This window comes from Carassius auratus, linkage group LG44F, assembly GCF_003368295.1.
Source record: "Carassius auratus strain Wakin linkage group LG44F, ASM336829v1, whole genome shotgun sequence".
NCBI classification, from domain to species: domain Eukaryota; kingdom Metazoa; phylum Chordata; class Actinopteri; order Cypriniformes; family Cyprinidae; genus Carassius; species Carassius auratus.
In genome coordinates this window covers 6,357,815-6,378,705 of record NC_039298.1, presented here as the reverse complement: position 1 = coordinate 6,378,705, position 20,891 = coordinate 6,357,815, and the positions used below count along the sequence as shown (strand labels likewise).

Here is a 20,891-nt window from a genome sequence, read left to right as displayed (position 1 = left end):
ATAGGCTGATTATGAAAGGGTGGAGACTGCTGTCCTTTAAGACTGAGAGCGCAGTGTCCTGTGAAAGACGTTCAGTCATGTGCTGGTGCGACGGAAGTGGCATGTCTTGTTATGGAGCTGTCGTGCGCAGGCGCTGGCGTCTGAAGTGTTTGAAAGCGTGGGAGTGGGTTGAGTTAAAATGAACATGATGGTGATACAGAATAATTTAATTTACTTAGTTTTGTTTGTTTAGTGCTGTGATACTGAGTTTTGGTGTCACTGTGCTGTGGTTGGTTATTGTGTGCACGAGTATGAGTAGCAATCGGTTTGTTTTATTGTTAAATTGGACTGAAGGTACTAGCAGTTTGTTGTATCCGTCTTCCAGTGTACTGCAGTGTACCTGCCACTGTGGGACTGAAACTAAACTGTTGCTTTCAGACCACACTCATAAAAACAACTTGTAGGATTTACTTGATAAAATCATTGTAACAATGTGCACTCAATTTTTCTTAGTAAATTTTACTGCTGTGATATCAAGTACAACTTACTTGCCAGTATCAAGTGAAATGTACTTAGCTCTAAATGTAACATTTGTGAAGACATTAAGTAAATGTTACTTAATTATATTTAACTTAGCAGGTTGTATTTATTAAAAGTAATTAAGTAAATTTAATTTTAAAATGTGAAAATATTAAGTACATTTTATAAATCTGTAATATTTACTGTTGTGATGTAATTAAGTAGATTTTAAAATGTCTGTCCATTTCACATTTTGAATTACTTTGTTTAATTAATTTATATTACTCACTATTATTATGTAAATGTTGCTTTTCTTAAGTGTTACCAAATAAATTTAATAATTGTATCTGCATCAAATACTTTTATCACAAATCACAATTAAATGCGATAAAGTTGAACAGTTTATTATGTCAACATTCACATAGTCACATCAACTGATAAGTAGTTAAAGTACATTCAGTAACCTCTATTGATCATTACAATAACTGTAGAATTAACCAACAATCAACAATTTCCCCTAAAGAAAAGGAAAATCCATTTTACTCCATCCAACACATATCTGGGATTATATTTTCTCAAATACCCAAATAGAATCTAACAATTCACTTATCAATGCAATACCATTCAAACTGACACTAAGTGATCTTTAAATTTGTCTTAACTCCTCTCCAGATAGAAATGTGTTTTCCTTTAAATGGGAATTATCATGAAAACCACTATACTGACCGGAAGAAACACAATGTCTTGTACTCTTCAACACTTTCTCCTGAATGTCACTATTTTTCAGAATTTGGGACAAGGATTGCAAAATTGTTTCATATTCGAAAGTCCTCCCCTCTTTTGCATCAAGTATATACTCCAACGGTTCAACAATAGAGAAATTTTCCTTTAAGTACTGATTTCTCTTATATGCTGTGTCAAGAGGGCCTTCTTCACTAAAGGCTGCACTAATAGGATTTAACTGGCAAATGCGTTTTACCAAATCTGTGATTACAAATTCCTCAACAGCGCAGTTATGGTTTTCAAATGTGTCATGGACAAGAATGGGTGCAGATTCTGGACTAGTAATAAATTGAAGCTCCTCTACAATCTCATTTATACATCTACTGGGCACATTGAATATGCAATCTAATTTAAGTAATAAGGAAAAAAGCTAATCAAAAATGGCTTTACCTACTCTTCTCCTTCTTTCACAAGTGTTTCATTAGAAGACACTTCACTTTCATCTAACAACCGGTTGTTATCTGCCGTTTCCTGACTTGAATGCGTCTGAAATACAGTATTTTTAAAATCTTCAAGGCAGTGAGGATTGTGCTTCCAACTTTTATGTTAGGCAAAAGTTGATTATATATTAGTATTGTGGTCACAATCTTTAAAAAAAACAATGAACAGTTTCGTGCTTTTTTAAATGAACTCTGAGGTGTTCAAAATATTGCCTCTCTGTATGATAACTACATGAATTACATATGTGACCCCTAGGGGGTACTCGTTTGCACACAATTTGTATATCTAAATTATAAAACCCAACCAGAACTCCCCTTTAAACTATTTAGGCAGGTTATCGCCAATAAAGGGATGCAAATGGGACTGATGTACTCAATTTTATTAAACACTATACAATAATACACTGATTGGCAATCGGAGCAGACAAATATTCCCCATAGGTAACAGTGAACAAAATCTACAATAAATAAATCGCACTGAGTAAAAGTCTCATAAATGATTTACAGGATATAAAGTCTAACAATACTAGACTACAGTGAATAAAGTCAAATAAATAAAGTTTACATACACACTCCAACACTGAAACACTTTGAACCAAATTGACCGTGCGTACATTAACACAGCATTTCACACTAATAAACATTACAAAATAGATACTGTCCCCAAAGGAAATATTTGCACAATATTGCCGAGTGTTGAATTATTGCGATTGCCAAACAGACTAAACAAAACATTTAAATTAACAAGCTACCGCTAACCGGACTCCATCCTAGGCCCACCTGTGTCCAGGTCATCAAAGAACAGTGGTAGCAGATCCCCAAGACACTCACACATATAGGGGATGGGGGCGTGACGTCACTGATCTAGCGCCGCGGTGGCTGATGGGAAAAATCGCCATTTTGTGAGGCCACTTGTTGTTACGCGCCAATGAAGTCGTAGCTATGGGAAGAACATGTTGTGTCGTTGGATGTAAGGTCCGTTCACACGATCGAAGGGGCAAAAAATTAGACAACGGACTTTCTTTTTATTGTTTTCCGGCCTGGAAACAGAATGAAGGGAGTCGTGTGTCCGATGTAACCAAGCGGAGACGGATGGCCTGGATATCCGCCATAAGACGCACGGACATACACTTCGCAGACATCCCACGATCACTGAAAGTGTGTTCCAGGCATTTTCATTCGGGTAAGTAAATAAACTTCACTTAGCAAATGATTATGTGTTCTTATTTTGTTCTGTTCCCGAGTGGAGTAGTCTTCGGTTCCTTTGCATTTTGTAACTTAAGCACTATTCTGTCGACACTGTGGCACAGTGAGCAAGCTAAGTTAGGCTAGTTCAAATAAAGTGCGCTAAATGAATGTGATCAAAAAAAGCACCCAGAATGTCTGAGGGGTAATCCAGCCGAATCTAGAGACCAATTTTTGATCACTATGACTGAAGCACGATAAATTCTCTTAACATTTGTATGTGTGCCACCTGTTAGTATTGTTTACCACATGAGTTAAGTTGGAACTGAAGTATATAGCATTCCCACTGTTGTTTGCAATATTTAGATTCAATTCGGATAATTTTGTCTCCCCAAAGGTAAACCAGCATATGAGATGGATGAGTCTCATCCAGACTGGGCTCCAGCCCTGCACCTGGGTCACTCTGAAGTCACAGCCACAGTGTCAGATCGGCATGCCCGCAGACAGCATAGACATCATTTGAGAGAATCTGAGGGAGGAGGCCACAATGATCAAAACATCATGAACGAAGATGAGAGAGAAGATGCAGAAGAAGAGGGATATAGGGATCAAGCAGAGGCAGCTGTGGAAGAGGAAGAATACAGGGAAACGACAGAAACAGACCAACTGGCGGCTAAGAGACTAAGAGTAGAATGCCAGTTCTGTGAGCAAAGCAGTGCAGAAGTAACACGCCTTTTGCAAGAAAATAGGGAGCTTAGGTCTGAGTTAAACAAATTGAACATGGATGAAGAGTTTTTCAAAGATAATACAGAGAAGGTACGATATTATACGGGACTTCCATGTTTTGCAATTTTGTTTTCAATGTTTACTACTGTTAAGCCCTTCCTGCCAGTTGCAAAGAAGCTGTCACAGTTTCAAATGGTTTTACTGACACTCATTCGTCTAAGGCTTGATCTTCCAATCCAGCATCTTTCACACATTTTTAATGTGTCACGTAGAACTCTTTCTGCTACCTTTGCAGACACCATAGATGTGCTGTATGCACGCCTCGCTCCCTTGTTGTACTGGCCTGAGCGGCACTGTTTACAAGCCACAATGCCACCTCAATTTCTGCAAGCTTTTGGAAAGCGTGTTGCGATTATTGTTGACTGTTTTGAAATACGTACAGAGAGGCCGTCAAATTTAATGGCGCGTGCACAATCATTTTCCCACTACAAAGGTACACACACAATGAAATACTTGATAGGAATTACACCCCAAGGCCTAATTTCATTTATTTCTAAGGGATGGGGGGGACGAGCATCTGACAAGCACATAACCGAGAATTGTGGGCTTCTTAACAAACTGTTGCCTGGTGATGTAGTGTTAGCAGACAGAGGCTTTAATATTAAAGACAGTGTGGGAATGATGTGTGCGGAAGTTAAAATTCCTGCATTCACTAAACGCAGATGTCAACTTGATGCTAAGGATGTGGAAGACACACGTGCTATAGCACACCTTAGGATACATGTAGAAAGGGTAATAGGTAGCTTGCGCAATAAGTACACACTGTTACATAACACCATACCAATTAGTTTGTTGCTTCCCTGTAAGGATGAAGAATTTACCCTTCTTGATAAAATGGTTAATGTTTGTTGTATTCTAGTTAACATGTGTCCAAGTGTTGTTGTAAGGCCAGATGAAACAGAAAAGTGTGCATGTTAAATGGTAAAAAGACCCCTGGAGAAATTTGGTGTGTGTGAATGTGTGGTGCCCTCCTGATATTGAGCATGTTTGTATTTGGGGTTTGTGTACCTTCTTTAGAATGAACATGGTATGCTATTTGTACATTAAATACTTCAGATGAAAATGGATGACAATTTGAACATTAAAAATTTTTTATTACAAAAAAAAGATCCTGCAAATGTTTTTGTTTCTTTTGCTTCTTGTGTTGAACTACTTTGAAACACTGAATTTCAAGTAACAATTTTCAAGTAACAGGCTAATACTCTGAGTCAAGTAAAACATAAAAAAAAAACAACTCTTAACTGAGTAGGCCTAAGTGCAATTCTTTCATGAACAACAGCCACTTCTTTACTACTGCTCTTTTTCACTTGGAACATGAGGCTGCATGTCCTTTGAGTGATATTTTGCAACAAGTTCTGGGAGGCACACTTTCTTGAAGAATTCTTGTGCTTTCTGTAGACGAGGTTCCCAGAACTCCTGGTCTGGAAAGACACGCACCACTGTGAAATCGTTTTCGGTCCAAACAACAAGATCACAGTGATTTGATTGGGTGACAAAAATTTGTGTCTGGATCTGTGTGTAGAAGCGATGGTGTCTTTTCAACTGAAGGTTGTCTGATGACAACTGGAGACAAAAGTCTTTGTCCTTCATGTCCAATGCCTGCTGGATGTTGCAGGACCGATACTTGAAAGGACACTTCACCTCCAGGCAGCCCTTCCCACAGCATTCACACATAGTCAGGCCATCCGGTGACGCTCCGATTTCAGGGAAGCTACTGTTAATTATAAAGCCACACGGTTCAATTTTGAAGTTTGTGTGATATGCAGCTCTGGATTCAGTGTAGGCCTTTCTAGCATCCCCCTCATGACTGATACCCCATCTGGTTTGAACAGTTGATACTGTGTGCTGTATGTGTGGGTAACACACCTGCGTAAAAACTGTGTGGGATGGCCTCTCCAGAGAGGTGGCATATACTGCATGCATTTTTGATGCTGTAATTCTTCCGCTTCTGTAATCATACCATGCAGATGACAGATGTTGTTGCCTGGTGTACTCTTCTACAGCTACTGCCTGCTCTTCAGTCACACTTACAGCATTTATGTGCTTCTCACAGGCCAGCAGGACAGCAGACAGGTCACGTGCATCTATGCTTTCATCATACAGGGATTTTGCCAGGCATGGAGGTAAAGCAGAGGATGGTGCAGCAGCTGTGTGTTGTGTGTATTGGGCATAGTACTTCTCCATCCCTGACAAACCAACAGCCTTGCTATGGTGCAGTAACGTATCAAGAAGCGGGGATAAATCTTCAAGATTACCTGGAGGAGTTTTCAGTTTCTGTGCCCGACTCCTTATGGCTGGTGCTGTGGGCTGCATATTTATTCGCTGGTCTAATGTCTTCCTTTGTGCAACTGAGGAGGTATAGTTGATCCTATATCCCACTTCTGGGTGAATCTTGCTTAAGTTACTGGGCAAAACCCAGTATGCTGGCACATCAGTGACAGTCTTTGTGCCACGAATTCGAACTGTTGCCTCCAACTTAAACAAGAGAGCACCTACATGAGTACAGGTCTCAGCTATCCCTGCCATGCAGGTACAATGGGCACACTCCACCTTTCCAGCGCTGCTCACAATGACCCAGGGCTTTAGGGGAGGCTCATTCAATCGCTGTGAGTGCATAACCTGTGTACATACAGAACAACAGTAAATGAAAAGAGCAGTGGGCAAAATTATTATATATATTTGGTTCCTGTTGCTAATTTCACATAATTTTTTTTAAAAAGGTTTTCATTTAATGAAAAAGTAGCCTTATTAAATGAACTATTATTTATAAGCTCTCTTTTTTTCCTTCTTGGGCCTGAAATGGAGGAATTTTTGTCAATATTGATAATTAAACAATATTTTGCTAAATGTGCTTTTGTGCTAAAACCTTGCCTAGTTTAGGCCCATCATGGATAAATAATGATGACAATAAAACGATCAATACTATTTAGGGCAGATAGGCTAGATAGTATGCACATTGGAAGGCAGGAAAATTGTCCATCTGAATGGGCAGATAAATCACTGGCTCACTCGATTCTTAAATTCGTTCAAAACCTTATTCATTCAAGGAACGAGACACCGTGTTTTTTTAAAAAAAAAGATAATTTAACGAACATGTTTTTACATTGTTGTATATAATATATAGGTCATTTGTGATCGCAGGTAGGTAAGCAAGATGATACTCACCTTTGTACGGACGACGGTGTTTTCACAACTCGGCGATTTGTAGGCTTCCAAGTCATGGACCCAGCCATTTGTGAACTGAACGTGGGCTTCCATAGATTTAAAATTACGAAATTGAGCCTCGGTATAAGCACTCACACCACATACTAAATATACAAAAATATCTGGAAAAGTCAGAGGAGGTAAATCGTCGGGGTCTCGAGTACATTCTCTTGAAGGCACCTCATATGGATCCAGATTTCCGATCATTGCCATCTTTTCCAGGTACCGTTTTCTTGCGTCCGGTAGAAGTTTGTCTCTATATAGTACATTTCGTTCATTTAATCCACTTTTCAACATTGTTTTGATAAATTTTTGTGTGGCCTCACAAAATGGTGGCGCCCTCCTTTTTAAGTCCCAGAATGCACTGCGCTGTGACGTCGGTTGCCAAGCTCTATACAAAGAAATACAAAGTAAAACAAAATTATTAAACCCAGGAAAAACAGTGGCTAGTGACCGACGAAGGCAATCCTATTATTAAAAATCTCAAGCATAAATAGGCCTTAAAGTTACACTTCCTATCTCAACCACCCTACAGTTACATTCTCCGCCCACAAAATGTCACTGTCTCGGTGACAGGTAGCGAAGGTGCTATACAACCAAGGCCTAAAAACAACATTGTGGGAGCTAACAGTTAAATGAGCTCCCCTATGTTCATCTCCAGGTGATCGTTTGGTTAATGTACACTGGAGATTAAAAGGGTTTGAATGGTGGCCTGTGGTTCTATTGGTCTGCCTTGGCGCGAACCCTCATTTGGGTATTGGTGTTGGTGCTTCAGCTGAGGTTGAGAAGGGTCGACAGGAAGAGGACGCATTTCTTGCCTATGAATGTTATTCTCTGGACCCTGCTGGTTCCTTGGTCTAAATTTAATAAAGGGTGCCAACCTCATCCCGACAGCTCACCACCTCATACTCTACATGGTCCCAATGTTCATGAATTTTGTGACGACCCAGTGGGTGACTCCGGCGGTACACTAATGTACCTGGCAGTAAAATAGGCAGAGGAAAAGATTGGTCTGAGCCTGCAGATAAACTACAGAAAGATGCTCCTGATGTTCTCGAACCCACTCCTCCGTGGTCAATTCCGACAAGGAGTCAACTGTACCTAAGAGCGAGTCAAGGGAAGAATGGGCTTCCCTGCAAACATTAGTTCATATTAGGGCTGAAACGATTAGTTGACGTTATCGACAATGTCGACAATAAAAAATTTCGAAAAATATTTTTGTTGTTGAGTATTCGTTTGATTTAATTTGACCTAATTTAGAGCCCGCAATAATGTGGTTTGACCAGTGTGGCGCTGTGGCGCAGGACTGTAATTCAGCCCTCCTCGGTGCAATTCAAGAGAAGAAGAGATACAGCGCTCACTCAGCGCTGCTTCAGAGAAACCGAATGGAATTTGAATATGAAAATATATGACGTGCGTTTTCCTCTCAATAATGAAATAAACAACAACAACAAAAATATCACAGCAGTGTGAAAGAAGCAGTTAAAATTGCATCTTATTACACTGAGTGGATGTTACATTAGCTTGGTAAAGCATTCACGTCACGTCTATAGTATTTTATGCAATACCTTAAATCAGGGCTCCAAACTGCAACTAAAATGGTTGCATTTGCGACCATGAATATTAAAATGCGAGTGAAGTTTTTGCTGAGGTCGCCACTGGCGACTAGCCCTATGTATTTACATGTTATCTCTTAAAACATTGCATGTAATGACTTTTTTCCTGATTGTTTTGCATTCACATCTTTTGTTATGTTCGCGCATTGAGAGATGCGCATCGAAGTTTTAGAGTTTTAAACAGTCCTCATCTGCCGCGCAGCAGCGCTGACACTCACCTGATAAGTGCGACAGAGAGAAATGATGGAGACTTGAAGAGAAAGTGCAGAAAAACAGCGTCTATTTCGTTCATAACTTGAACAAACTACAACAGGTAAAGCTGTCATCTGTGTGAATATTGGCAATATCGTTAACAGTTCTCGTTTATAATAATAAGGCTTCTTCTTAACAAGATCTTAGTCGATGCTGTGTTCTGTTAATGCATGAACTAAATTATTTGAAGTGCACTTGCAGTCCAGTAATCGCACAAAGCTTTGTGCTTTGTTACTTTTTAATTTACAAAGTATCAGCTTTAAAATTATTCCAAATTCATAACAAAATTCAAACAATAAATACAGTTTTGGTGCTCTTTAAGGGGCCGTTCACATATCGCGCCTAAAAACGCGTGGCTAGGCGTGCCACTTTCTCCTTTTCAAAGGGCTCGGGCAGAAGCGCTCCTGAGGCGTCTGCCTTTGCTAAGCAACTATGACCTGCTCTCTCCGTGAAGACGCGTCAATTTCAGCAAAGGATAAATGGATTTGCAGCACTAAAAATCGCTTGCAGTAGCTCTGTTACTAAATTTATTTAAAAATCGCTATCCATATACAGCTATGATCAGCTGTTCCTTCATCTTGGCTGATCTTTCAACGTTGGTACTGGAAAGGATGAAGCTGATTGGTTGGTTCTTGTCACATGACCTGCGGTGCGCGCTTGCGGGGTTCTGAAAAGTTGAGATGTTTTTAACTCGATGCGGCGCAATCGCGCCTGGAAAAAAACGAGCACGTCGCTTCCATTATGAGCATGCACGCATATCGCGCGCCTTCATTTGAAATAACGAACTTGAGCGCGCGAAAGACGCGACATGTGAACGGACCCTGTGGCAGGCGCGATCGCGAGTAGTGCCTCAGTTCAAGCAGCACGTGAACTTATCATACCTTGCTCTTTACTACTAGAGTACATAATGAACATGACTTAACATCAAAAGGTAGCCTGTTTTATAAGATATTCTACAGTACAACACTTTCAAACTGCGGAAAACTTGTAAAGCTTGTAAACATTGCAATGTAATATTAACCTCAGTAACCTTTCGGTGTCCATCATCAGTTAGTTAGAAAAATAACTATAAAGAGGAGCATTTTGCTATATTTATGAGCTATTGAATTTTAATATGTCTACTTAACCTGTAGTCTACATGATTCAACTCCTCCTATAAAATTACATTTTACTAATTAAGAAAAACAGACTGAAAGTGTGAAAGACATGCACTCTTAAAAATAAAGGAGCTTAAAAGGTTTTTCACAGAACAATTTTGGTTCCACAAAGAACCATTCAGTCATAGGCTCTTTGAAGAACAATCTCTTTCTGATCTTTTCATAATCTGTTATTGTCTTCAAATGTTAAAGGTTCTTTATGAAACCATTTAGACAGGAAAAAAAAAGGTTCTTCTATGGTATCATGAAGCACCTTTATTTTTGAGAGAGTATGACAACATTTACAGGATGCATTGAGGAGAACCCCAAACTATACTCAGGGGCCAAGTGATGCTTATGGTCCATGATATTGGTACAGATTTTGTGTAATAAACAATGCATGACTGTATATTTCAAGTTGAAAAAAGACATGTAGCTCCCAATTTAAGTGAACCTTCATTCCCAGGTCATCTACAAGATGGATTAAAAAGCTGATAAAGTCAACAAAAGATGAGACATAAACACATCAGTATGATTAAAAAGTTAAAATGTAAAATATAATTTAAATAAAACACATAAAACATGTTTATTCTGTGGCTCCTAAAAAAAATCATTTGGCACCTAAGTTTTTTTCTTATAGGAGCCAATGGCTGATTTTTTTGTTTGGAGCCCTGCCTTAAATCAAGCAGTTTTACGGTATTAAACATTATTATTAAATATTTGATTAAAGTGATAGTTTGGTTTGCAGAGATCAAAGCTTAATCTAGCTCAGGACTGTTTTGATTATCATAAACCAGTAAGGTATTTAAAGAGAGATTACTCTACGAGTCAAAAGTTTTTGAATGGTAATGTTAAGATGTTTAATGTTTTTTTAAAGTCTCTTCTGCTCACCAATCCTGCATTTATTTGATCCAAAATACAGCAAAGGCAGTAATATTGTGCAATTGTTTTACAATTTAAAATCTGATATTCTGAACTTTCTATTAATCAAAGAAACTTTAAAAATTATATTCAGCTGTTTTTAACATAATAATAATAATAATAAATAAATAATTTGTAGCAGCAAATCAGTATATTAGAATGATTTCTGAAGGTTCTTGTGACTGGAGTAATGATGCAAAAAAGTCTTGAAATAAGCCAGGAATAAATTAGATTTTAAAATATACTCAAATATAAAACAGTTGTTTTAAATAGTAAAAAATCTTTCAAAATGTCACTGTTTTTGCTGTACTTTGGATCAAATACTTGCAGGCTTGATGAGCAGAATATACTTCTTTGAAAACAAAGTTACTGTTCAGATATGTTTAACTGGTACTGTATATTGTGAATAAAATTGTTTATCCCACAATAAAACATCTAATCACTTATCTTTATTTTGTTTCTTATCCATATTATATACCTACAAAAGGAGATGTTAGGCGGAATGAGGTGTCATTCAGTTAATTTTAGTAATTAAATATAAGCAATTAATATAGTAATTAAATGTTAAATAAGAAGGTTTCTCTGTCATCTCATTTTGTGTGTCAAACATATTTATTTGTATAAATTAATTGTATAATGATTGTAATTACATATTATTTCCCAAAGCTGAAGTGATTAGACTATCTTTTATTTATTACTTATAACAATATTTTAACTAATTGCAAGAGCTGAATAATCAATCAAATTCTACTGATTAATCAGTAAAATAATTGACAGTTAGTCGATTAATCGTTCTAATAATCGTAAGATTAATAGATTATCAAAATAATCGTTTGTTGCAGCCCTAGTTCATATTAGTATTATATGCGAACAGCACATGAGGCAAGTGTTGTGGCCACCTTTTCTTCTTTTCAGCAGGCAAATTACAGAGCAAATCGTGAAGTGTACAATTAAATCGTTCGCATTGTTCATTGCCCTCAGGGTGGCAAGGACTTGTATGGGATTTATGGGTAGCACTTTATTTTACAGTCCTGTTCCCCATGTACATACTATGTACTTATTATAGTAATTATAATAACTATGTAATAACTAGGTACTTACCCCGAACCTACCCCTAAACCTAACCCTACCCCATGTAGTTACCTTGTATTACCAGAACTTTCTTAGATAAATACACTGTAAGTACACTATAAGTACATGTAAGTTCACGTACTGTAAAATAAAGTGCAACCCTTATGAATAACATATAGTTGACACAGCCGCTGCAACAACTCTCCCTCGAATTGATGACCCTGATCTGTATGAATGCGCTGCGGGATTCCATAGGTATAAAACCACTGTTTAGTAAGAACCCGTGCTACAGTCATGGCCTTTTGGTCCACGATGGGATAAGCTGGAGCAAATTTGGAAAACACTAAACATCGTTGGCATTGTCGGCACCAGCACTTGATGTCTTTGCGCATAAAGGGCCAATAACAACATTGATGAACAAGTATGGTAGTCCTTTCCACCCCCCTCCATGATTATTGTGTAAAGCAGTCAAAAACTTCCTCATGAAGCAGCTGAGGCAACAACAGATGCATTACTTTTACTCTACTACCGGGGACATGAAAGTGTAGTAAAAGAGCACCACCATGTTCCTGCACGTTAGACCACTAGCACACAATTTCCACCACAGTAGAGGATTATTTGGCCCTTTCCAATGCTGTGGGGGGACTACATCTCTTCCAGTAAGCTAGAAAGGCCCTTAGCAACGGATATTCTGACTGAAGAAGCTGAAGATCAGCCCTAGTTCTTACTGGGGATGCATCTATAGCCTGAATGTTAACTGGACTGGAAAGGCAAGTTACCTCACTTTTAATCTCCGTAGGAACAGAGATTCCCGGTGCTACCGCTTCATTGGAGTCTGGAGCTGGGAATGCAGCCATGCGAGATAAATGCATCTGCATCTATTACACATGTGGAAGATTTTTATTAATAAGGTTTTAATTAATCAAGTATATAATCAATGTGAATCTAGCCATTTTTGCTGCTAGTTATTATTCTATTAAAATCTTATAGGTCTAAAATCTAATAGAAAGTTGCTTACGCCCTGGAATGTACAAAACTGATGAGAAACACATGGCCAGACATACATTGAGGGCCTGTGTTTAGAGTAAATCAAGCAAGGGGGCCTCTCCTCTCTAGGGAGGTATGAAAATTGTGAGCATAAAGGAAAAGTTTGACTATGTGGAACCGCCCCATATAGTGTATATAAGGAGATACCAAATAACATTCGAGAGATCTCCTTGCAAGGAACTCTCGGCTTTGTTTTGCTGAAAATAAAGTCTTTTCTTCTGAGAGAAAAATCCCTGACTGAGTTTGATTCTTCTGAGAACCGGCAAAAGACACCACACACACACCTGAGTGATACTCAATTTTAAAATCAAAAAGAGCCAGCTGTGCCACCCAGCGTTGCTCTAATGCCCCCAATTTGGCCATTTGCAAATAACAGAGGAGGTTGTTATCAGTCAGAAAAGTGAACCTTCCGCCTAAGAGGTAATCTTGAAATTTGTCCGTCACGGCCCACTTAAGGGCTACCAGCTCAAGCTTCATGGCTGAATAATTATTCATATTTTGTTCTTTTGGTCGCAACCCCTTACTAGCATAAGCTACTGGCTGCCGCTGTCCCTCCCCCTGCTCTTGGGACAAAAGGCTTGTTGAAGTCTGCATAGCCCAACACAGGTGCACTTATCAGCTTTTCTTTTAACATATCAAAAGCCTTTTCACAGCCCCATCCCAATGGTCCCGCAAAGAGGCATTAAACCCTGCTTGTTTCTTCTTTGGAGCTGGCTGTAGTTTTGCTACCAACTTATGCAGAGGGGCTGCATATCTCGCGAACCCCTCTATAAAGTGCCTATAGTATGATGCAAACCCAAGGATAGAGTGCAATTCCGTGATGGTAGCTGGAACTTTCCAGTCCCTAACTGCACTGATTTTGTCTGGGTCAGTTGCGACTCCCAAGGCTGAAATAATGTGTCCCAAGAACTTCACCTCAGACTGAAAGAAATGGAACTTGCCCAAATTAAGCTAGAGGCCATGGGAGGTCAACCTACCCAACACAAGTTCCAGTCATTCCAGATGTTGTTGGAACGTGGATGAAAATGCCACCACATCATCAAGATACAAAAGGAGGGTGTGGAAACGCTGATCTCCAAAGATCCTTTCCATTAGCCTCTGGAAAGTTCCCAGTGCGTTGCACAATCCAAATGGCATCCTCTGAAACTCAAAGAGACCAAATGGAGTGCAAAATGCTGTTTTTGCCCTGTCCTTTTCTGCCACAGACACCTGATTATAACCACTTGCCAGATCAAGAGTGGAGAAAACGCAAGCACGTGAAAGGGCATCCAAGGATTCCTCAATCCGAGGCAATGGAAAGGAATCTTTTCTAGTCTTTGCATTCTATTGTCTATAATCGACGCATAAACAGATAGACCCATCCTTCTTTTCAACTACAACAATGTGTGAAGAATGAGGACTACAGCTGGGTTTTACCACTCCCTTTTCCAACAACTCTTGAATGTGTGTCTTTACAACATCATACTGCGATGGTGGCAGTCTACGGTAACGTTGCTACACTGGCATCTCATCCACTAATTGAATCTCATGTTCAATGAGGTCTGTACAACACAACTCCCATTCCCCACGACTAAAAGCTGCACTATGCTTTTGAAGAAAGGACTTGGCCTCTTGCTGCTCTATGTCTGTCAGGTTAGGCCAGGTAGTGTTGACGAGACCATGAAGGTCAGAGGTGGTGACCTCCATAGACTGAATAACAGCAACAGGGCCCTGATTACCATCTTCATCCTGAAAACAAATGGACTTGTTAACAGAACATACCTCCATCATATGTAATTGACCCAAGATGGTGCATGGCCTTATCCTCCGATCCTCCTTTCCCACATTTCTACTGGCACATCAACTGTGACATCACCCATGAGGAGTGAAGAACTAGGAATAAGCAAATCTGGTGGCAACTGCCACCCTACCTCTCCTGGTTCCATAAATGCAGAGGAAATCAAAGGGTAAAGCCCCTGCCTGCATAGAGCTGGAATTAGCTTCATAGATCCAGGAGGCACAAGAATGGAAGAGCCTGGAGAGGTGGAGACATTACCCAAGAAATCAGAGTTTGACAAATCTTCAAAGCTTTGACACGCCAACAGAGCATGTTTCCAAAACACAGGAACATCTGAGGAAGGAGAAGCAAACAAACTCATGCTCCCTTGACAGAACATTTCTAGCAAACAGCAACGAAGCACATTCATTCCGATAAGCCATGGAACAATGTTTTTTTTTTTTTTTGACCCAGAATCTAGTGGGTCGTGAATGACCAAAATGCCCATAGAGGGAAGGACCTTACCAGGACTTCTATGTCCAGTTCTAAATAGCCTCGATAGGATTGGAATTCATCGGTCCAGAGGACAAATGTTTTAGAATAGTGTACAATTGAGTTTGCTGCCTACGCAAACAATCTTTAAGTTCAGCCAATTCGTTGTTTGGTGTTGCAGCTACGGCCTGGGTCTCCGCTGTCCATTCCCCTACTACCCTGGAACTAGCATCAAAAGAGAAAGCCCTAGCACGCACAGGGCGGGCCCCCTCCCCAAAAAATGCGACTCAGGATTGAGGCTAATAAACTGTTTTAATTCCCTGCACAACATTGTGTCCCGAACATTTTCCACAAACTGATCGCAGAGAACCGAGTCATAAAAATAGAAATAGCATTTGAATAGTTACGCTGACAAATTTCCATTAGGACCATTAATGAATGGGAAAATTCAAGCAACGTTTCTCCCCCATGCTGGCGGCATTGACATTTTTTTGTTGGGCCTCAATGTAAGTGAGTGTGCACAACCAAAAGTCTCTATTAATATTGAAAAATTCTCTCAGGGTCAGCCCTATCAGTAGCTGGACGAAGTTTAATCTACAATTTAGTCTCCCCCTCAAGAAGATCATATACAAAGCATGCCTGTTTACTGGGGGACATATGTCTAGCCTGTAAGCATTTAGGAACCTCTTCAACCCATTCCTCCACAGGAATGGGTTGAAGAGAATGAGTCAGTCTTTTGTTCGTTATCTGGCTCTGCTCGGTGTTCATCTTCAGTTCTCTCTTCACAGCAGTTCAGTCAGTGTACTGTCTGAGTAAATGAATACTCAGGGATATTGGTTTGTTTGAACTCAGAGGGAGTGTCAGCCACATTAAAAAAGTTAACAGCTTAAGTCATTTGTGGATTAATGGGTATTGGAGATGCGAACCGTTTAAAACGATTCAGTTCGATTTGGTTAACTTGTTCAAAAAGATCCGGTTACATCGAATGACTAGTTCGCAAACCGGATATCACAAACTGCTTTGTTTTGAACTCTCTCACAACAGACATGGAAGAGAATACAATGCTGATTAAAGTCGTATTTTTTGCTATTTTTGGATCAAAGTGTATTTTCAATGCTTCAAAATATTCTAACTGACCCTCTGATGTCACATGGACTACTTTGATTATGTTTTTCTTACCTTTCTGGACATGGACAGTAGACCGTACACACAGTTTCAATGGAGGGACTGAGAGCTCTCAGACTAAATCTAAAATATCTTAAACTGTGTTCCGAAGATGAACGTAGGTCTTACGGGTTTGAAACGATATAAGGGTGAGTTATTAATTACATAATTTTGATTATTGGGTGAACTAACCCTTTAAGTCTCTAAGAAAGGATTAGAACAAAAAAGGGAAACTTAAAAAAAAAAAAATCTCTGAACACCAGCCTAAATGAATTAAAGCTAAATGAATTTTTACGCCACCTGATCCAAATGATCAGTGGCAATGAGCAGGCCTTAAAGGTACACTTCCTATCTCAATCACCCTACCAGCTACACATAGAAGACATGAAAATGACACAACTTGCCCTGACTGTTCAGTTTGTGTATGATCTCTGGGCGAATGTGTGTGAAGAGCACCCCAACCTTTAAATGAACAAGGACAGTCTGAGTACAAGCAGGGCAGTGATCGGCCCCAACCAGTGTGTAGATGGTTTTAATCTATAATGGTTTAAGAGGTCTAAACGTTTTGGTGACCTGTAACTGCAAATTTTACAAGAAAATTTCATAACAGGCCTACTGTTTCTCCCTGAGGACACCTGTATTGAAACGAGTCAATCTCTCTTCCTCCCTAGACCTCAGTTGTACACTGTATTGGTTCCTTCTGAGAACAAGGTCACCCTGTAAAAGGACAGACACAATTTGTGATGTTAAAACATTACTCTAAAGGTTAATGCCAAATGTATTTACAATTCATATTACACTACACCAGTGGTTCCCAACCTTTTTCAACTCACGGCCCACACAACCAAACACATATGTTTGCGCGGTCTACTGCAAAAAAATTAACTGACCCTGCTATTGTTGTTAAGGTACAGAGGGGTCGGAGACAAGAGATCACAGGTAATGGTTTTATTGACACAAGCAGATCAGAGATGAGTGACTGAGAAGTGATACTGTCTTTTGAGTAGAGCTGAGATAAAATCTGAATGGCGATGGAGGAGATGGAGAAGAAGAAAAGGGAGACACACACACACTCACAATGGAAACTGGAGGGAACTTGGAGATGTTGGAGACAGGTAAGTATAACACGTTGAGTTCTTGAAGTCAGCAGGTAGGATAGTCCTATATGCGAACGAGATTGGACAGTGGTGTGTGAGTGCCTTTCATGTGCTGGATGATGGGAGTGCTGATGAGAGGCAGGTGTGTGTGATCAATACTCAGGTGAGGGAGTGCGCTGTGATTGGGTGGTGTTGGAGCCTGGTGTGTCTGTGACAGTACCACCCCCTCCACGGCCAGCTCCTGAGGACCAAGGACCCCGACATTGTGGTGGTCTACCTCTTCCTCGAGGTGCAGGTCTCTTGGGATGAGTAGCATGGAAGGTTTCCAGTAGGTTCGGGTGGAGTATGTCATTGCGTGGGACCCATGAGCATTCCTCAGGAGCATAACCTTCCCAGTCCACAAGGTACTCGAGCTGCCCACCACAGTGCCAGGAATCCAAGATTTTGCGAACCTCGTATGCAGCACCGTTGTCAAGGATGGGTGGAAGGGGGGTTTCAGCTGTGGCTATGCCAGGCTCTGTGGAGAGAGGAACAGAAGGATTGTGAGGTTTCAGGAGTTATACATGGAATGTGGGGTGAATGCGGTACTCAGGTGGGAGTTGAAGCTTGTACATGACAGGGTTGATTTGCTCTGTGATGGTGAATGGGCCAATGAACCTGGGACTCAGCTCATGGCATGGTAGGTGCAGGCGAATGTCCCTAGTTGACAGCCAGACCTTCTGTCCTGGTTGATAAGCTGGGGTTTCAGAGCGGTGGAGATCTGCTGTCATCCTGCTTCTACGTAGGCCCCGTTGTAGCTGGTGGTGGGCGGAGTCCCAGACCCTCTCGCTCTCTTGGAACCAGTAGTCGACAGCTGGTATATCCACGGGTTACCCTGACGAAGAAAATATGGGCGGTTGGTAACCGATTATGCGGTGTGAGTCCGGTGGATGGCTGGTGCAGGGAGTTTTGTGCGTACTCATCCCATCCCAGGTACTGGTTCCAAGAGTTCTGGTGGCCGTGACAGAAGGTACGGAGGAAGCGACCGATCCTCTCTGTCTGCCCGTTCGAATGCGGATGGTACCCTGATGATAGGCTGATGGCCACACCTAGGAGTGAGAAGAAGGCCTTCCAGCCTTGCAAGATGAATTGAGGTCCTCGGTCTGACCAATGTCCTCGGAGATGCCAAAGTACCGGAATATGTGGTTGAACATGAGTTCAGCGGTCTCCATGGCAGTGGGCAATCCCTTTAAAGGAATCAAACGACAGGATTTAGAGAATCTATCAACAGGTTCTTATGGTCCGTCAGCACCAGAAACAGATGTCTTGCTCTCTCCAGCTAATGCCTCCACTCCTCAAGTGCTAACTTGATGGCCAGAAAGGTGTGTGTGATCAGTACTCAGGTGATAGATTGTTAACTGTCTTTATTGATTGAACTGGCAATAAACAGAAAATAACTCGGACTCGCACCACTTGGTGGATGCATAGTTACAGGTGAATATTTATTTTTTGTTATTGAATTATTTATATATATATATATATATATATATATATATATATATATATATATATATATAATATATATATATATATATATATGTATGTAAATATTAATATATATATATATATTATATATAAATTATGTTATGTTATGATTTAGACATTTTTACATATATGAACAATATTATTATTTCTTTTAATAGTAATTGACGGCCCACCTGCAATACCATGCCCCGCAGCCCACAGGGTAAAATAAGAGCAGCAATATTATAGTCTTATTACAAAGATTTCTACTTGCCTGTATGAGACTAATGTTGCCGTGTCAGACCAGATAGATATCGCAACACACACATTCTGTTCTTTTACCTGTTGAGAGAAACAAATTGTGGCATTGAGATCTCATTTACAATGTGTTTCAATTCCTTTTAATATAGCATTGAACTTTGTACCTGTTTGTACCTGAAAATGTATTGGCATGGCAACGAAGCTTGCCGCCCATTGCATTCAAAGTTAATGGTTCCTGCTTCATCTCCTAGACTGAGCTGCACAGGGATAAAGCTACTGATGCTAACTTTTGGCTAACCATTAGCCCAACTCTTCCCTCACTTAAGCCGTGAAAGGCTGTGGTCTAACTTTAGGTTTTAAAAACATTACATTTTATTTGGACCTTCATACCGCTAGCTCACTACAAAACAGCGCATCTGCCCCTCACGGACGACTGATGCGCATAAATAAAAAGCAAAACATAACTAAAATCCCAGGCCTGGTCCTCTCTCGTCCTTCACGGTCGTCGCTCCAGTTTTATATCCTTCCATCTCCTACGTGGGACTCGAGACCGGTGGTGGGTCGCAGGTGTAGCTCATCTCCAATCACTACACCTGGCCTCTCTCCTCGTTCCCACGTCTCTCGGCCCCGCCCCACTCGTCACATACCCCCATTGCCCCTCGCAGGCCGGGGGGTACTCTCGAGACTGCGCTCTACTACCCCCCCCCCTTCCCTCTGGGGGGGACCGCTCACGGGGACCTGCGGGAACCTGGGGGTAGGACAGACGAGGCGAGAGAAAAGGAGATGGAAGGAGGAGCGACAGAGACGAGAGAGGGGAGAGAGGAAAAAAAAAATCCGGTTCCCAGACGCACTGCTACTCGGCCCTCCACCAGCTGGGTGATCTCCTCCGTGGTGCCTGGTGGTTGCACTGGACGGCCCTCGGCGGACGGCACGACACTCCTCCGCCGCCCGGTGGACGGCGACGGCTCCTCCGGTTTTGGGCAGCCAGCAGGAGTCCACCGTTCCCTGCTCCTCCGGATTCCTTCACGGAGGCAGCAGGCTCCGGCCCCCTGGCGAACGTCGCCGACTCTTCCGCTCCCTCACGGATGGCAGCCGCCCCTCCATATTGTGGGCGGCTGGCAGCGAGCTCGCCCGTCCCCGGCAACTCGCTCCAGCCCACCGCCTCGAACGTCCATTGCGGCACACTCCTCGCCAGCTCGATGGGACCGCGGATTCACCACAGCGGCGAGGGATCTTCAGCAGCGCATCCCTCCTTCTCCCGGGCTTTGGCACCACTGTAATAATATTAAAAACTACATAATCGTCGGGAAGAATGAGGCGGGAACCGGCGCACAATCAAAATGAAACTTTAATTATACAAAATAAACAAAACAGCACATCAGCCCCTCACGGACGACTGATGCGCGAAAATAAAAGCAAACATAACTAAAATCCCAGGCCTGGTCCTCTCTCGTCCTTCACGGTCGTCGCTCCAGATTTATATCCTTCCATCTCCTACGTGGGACTCGAGATCGGTGGTGGGTCGCAGGTGTAGCTCATCTCGAATCACTACACCTGGCCTCACTCCTCGTTCCCACGTCTCTCGGCCCCGCCCCACTCGTCACAGTTAGGATTTCCAGTCAGGATTTAGACTGTATCATAGTACTGAGACTGCTCTCCTTAGAGTTACAAATGATCTG

At 41.2% G+C, this 20,891-nt stretch overlaps 2 protein-coding genes across 3 annotated transcripts; one reads left to right on the top strand and one right to left on the bottom strand.

Annotated features, from left to right (window-relative positions):
- The first annotated feature begins 2,239 nt into the window (after positions 1-2,239).
- Positions 2,240-4,923, top strand: LOC113068416 (uncharacterized). 2 transcript variants are annotated; one of them, XM_026241197.1, is made up of 3 exons: positions 2,240-2,904; positions 3,304-3,810; positions 4,099-4,808. In XM_026241197.1, exons 1-3 carry the CDS (start codon positions 2,664-2,666, stop codon positions 4,608-4,610), a joined length of 1,260 nt encoding a protein of 419 aa, XP_026096982.1. In that variant the 5' UTR covers positions 2,240-2,663; the 3' UTR covers positions 4,611-4,808. The 2 variants fall into 2 exon arrangements, with proteins under 2 accessions (XP_026096982.1, XP_026096981.1); XM_026241196.1 differs by having other exon boundaries at positions 2,249-2,904; positions 3,304-4,923.
- A 24-nt stretch (positions 4,924-4,947) lies between these two features.
- LOC113068417 (uncharacterized) lies at positions 4,948-7,265 on the bottom strand. The gene is made up of 2 exons (XM_026241198.1): positions 6,858-7,265; positions 4,948-6,311 (listed from the first exon to the last, which is right to left on the bottom strand). The coding sequence occupies exons 1-2, from the start codon at positions 7,191-7,193 to the stop codon at positions 4,983-4,985; spliced, it is 1,665 nt and encodes a 554-aa protein (XP_026096983.1). The 5' UTR covers positions 7,194-7,265; the 3' UTR covers positions 4,948-4,982.
- Positions 7,266-20,891: the final 13,626 nt, after the last annotated feature.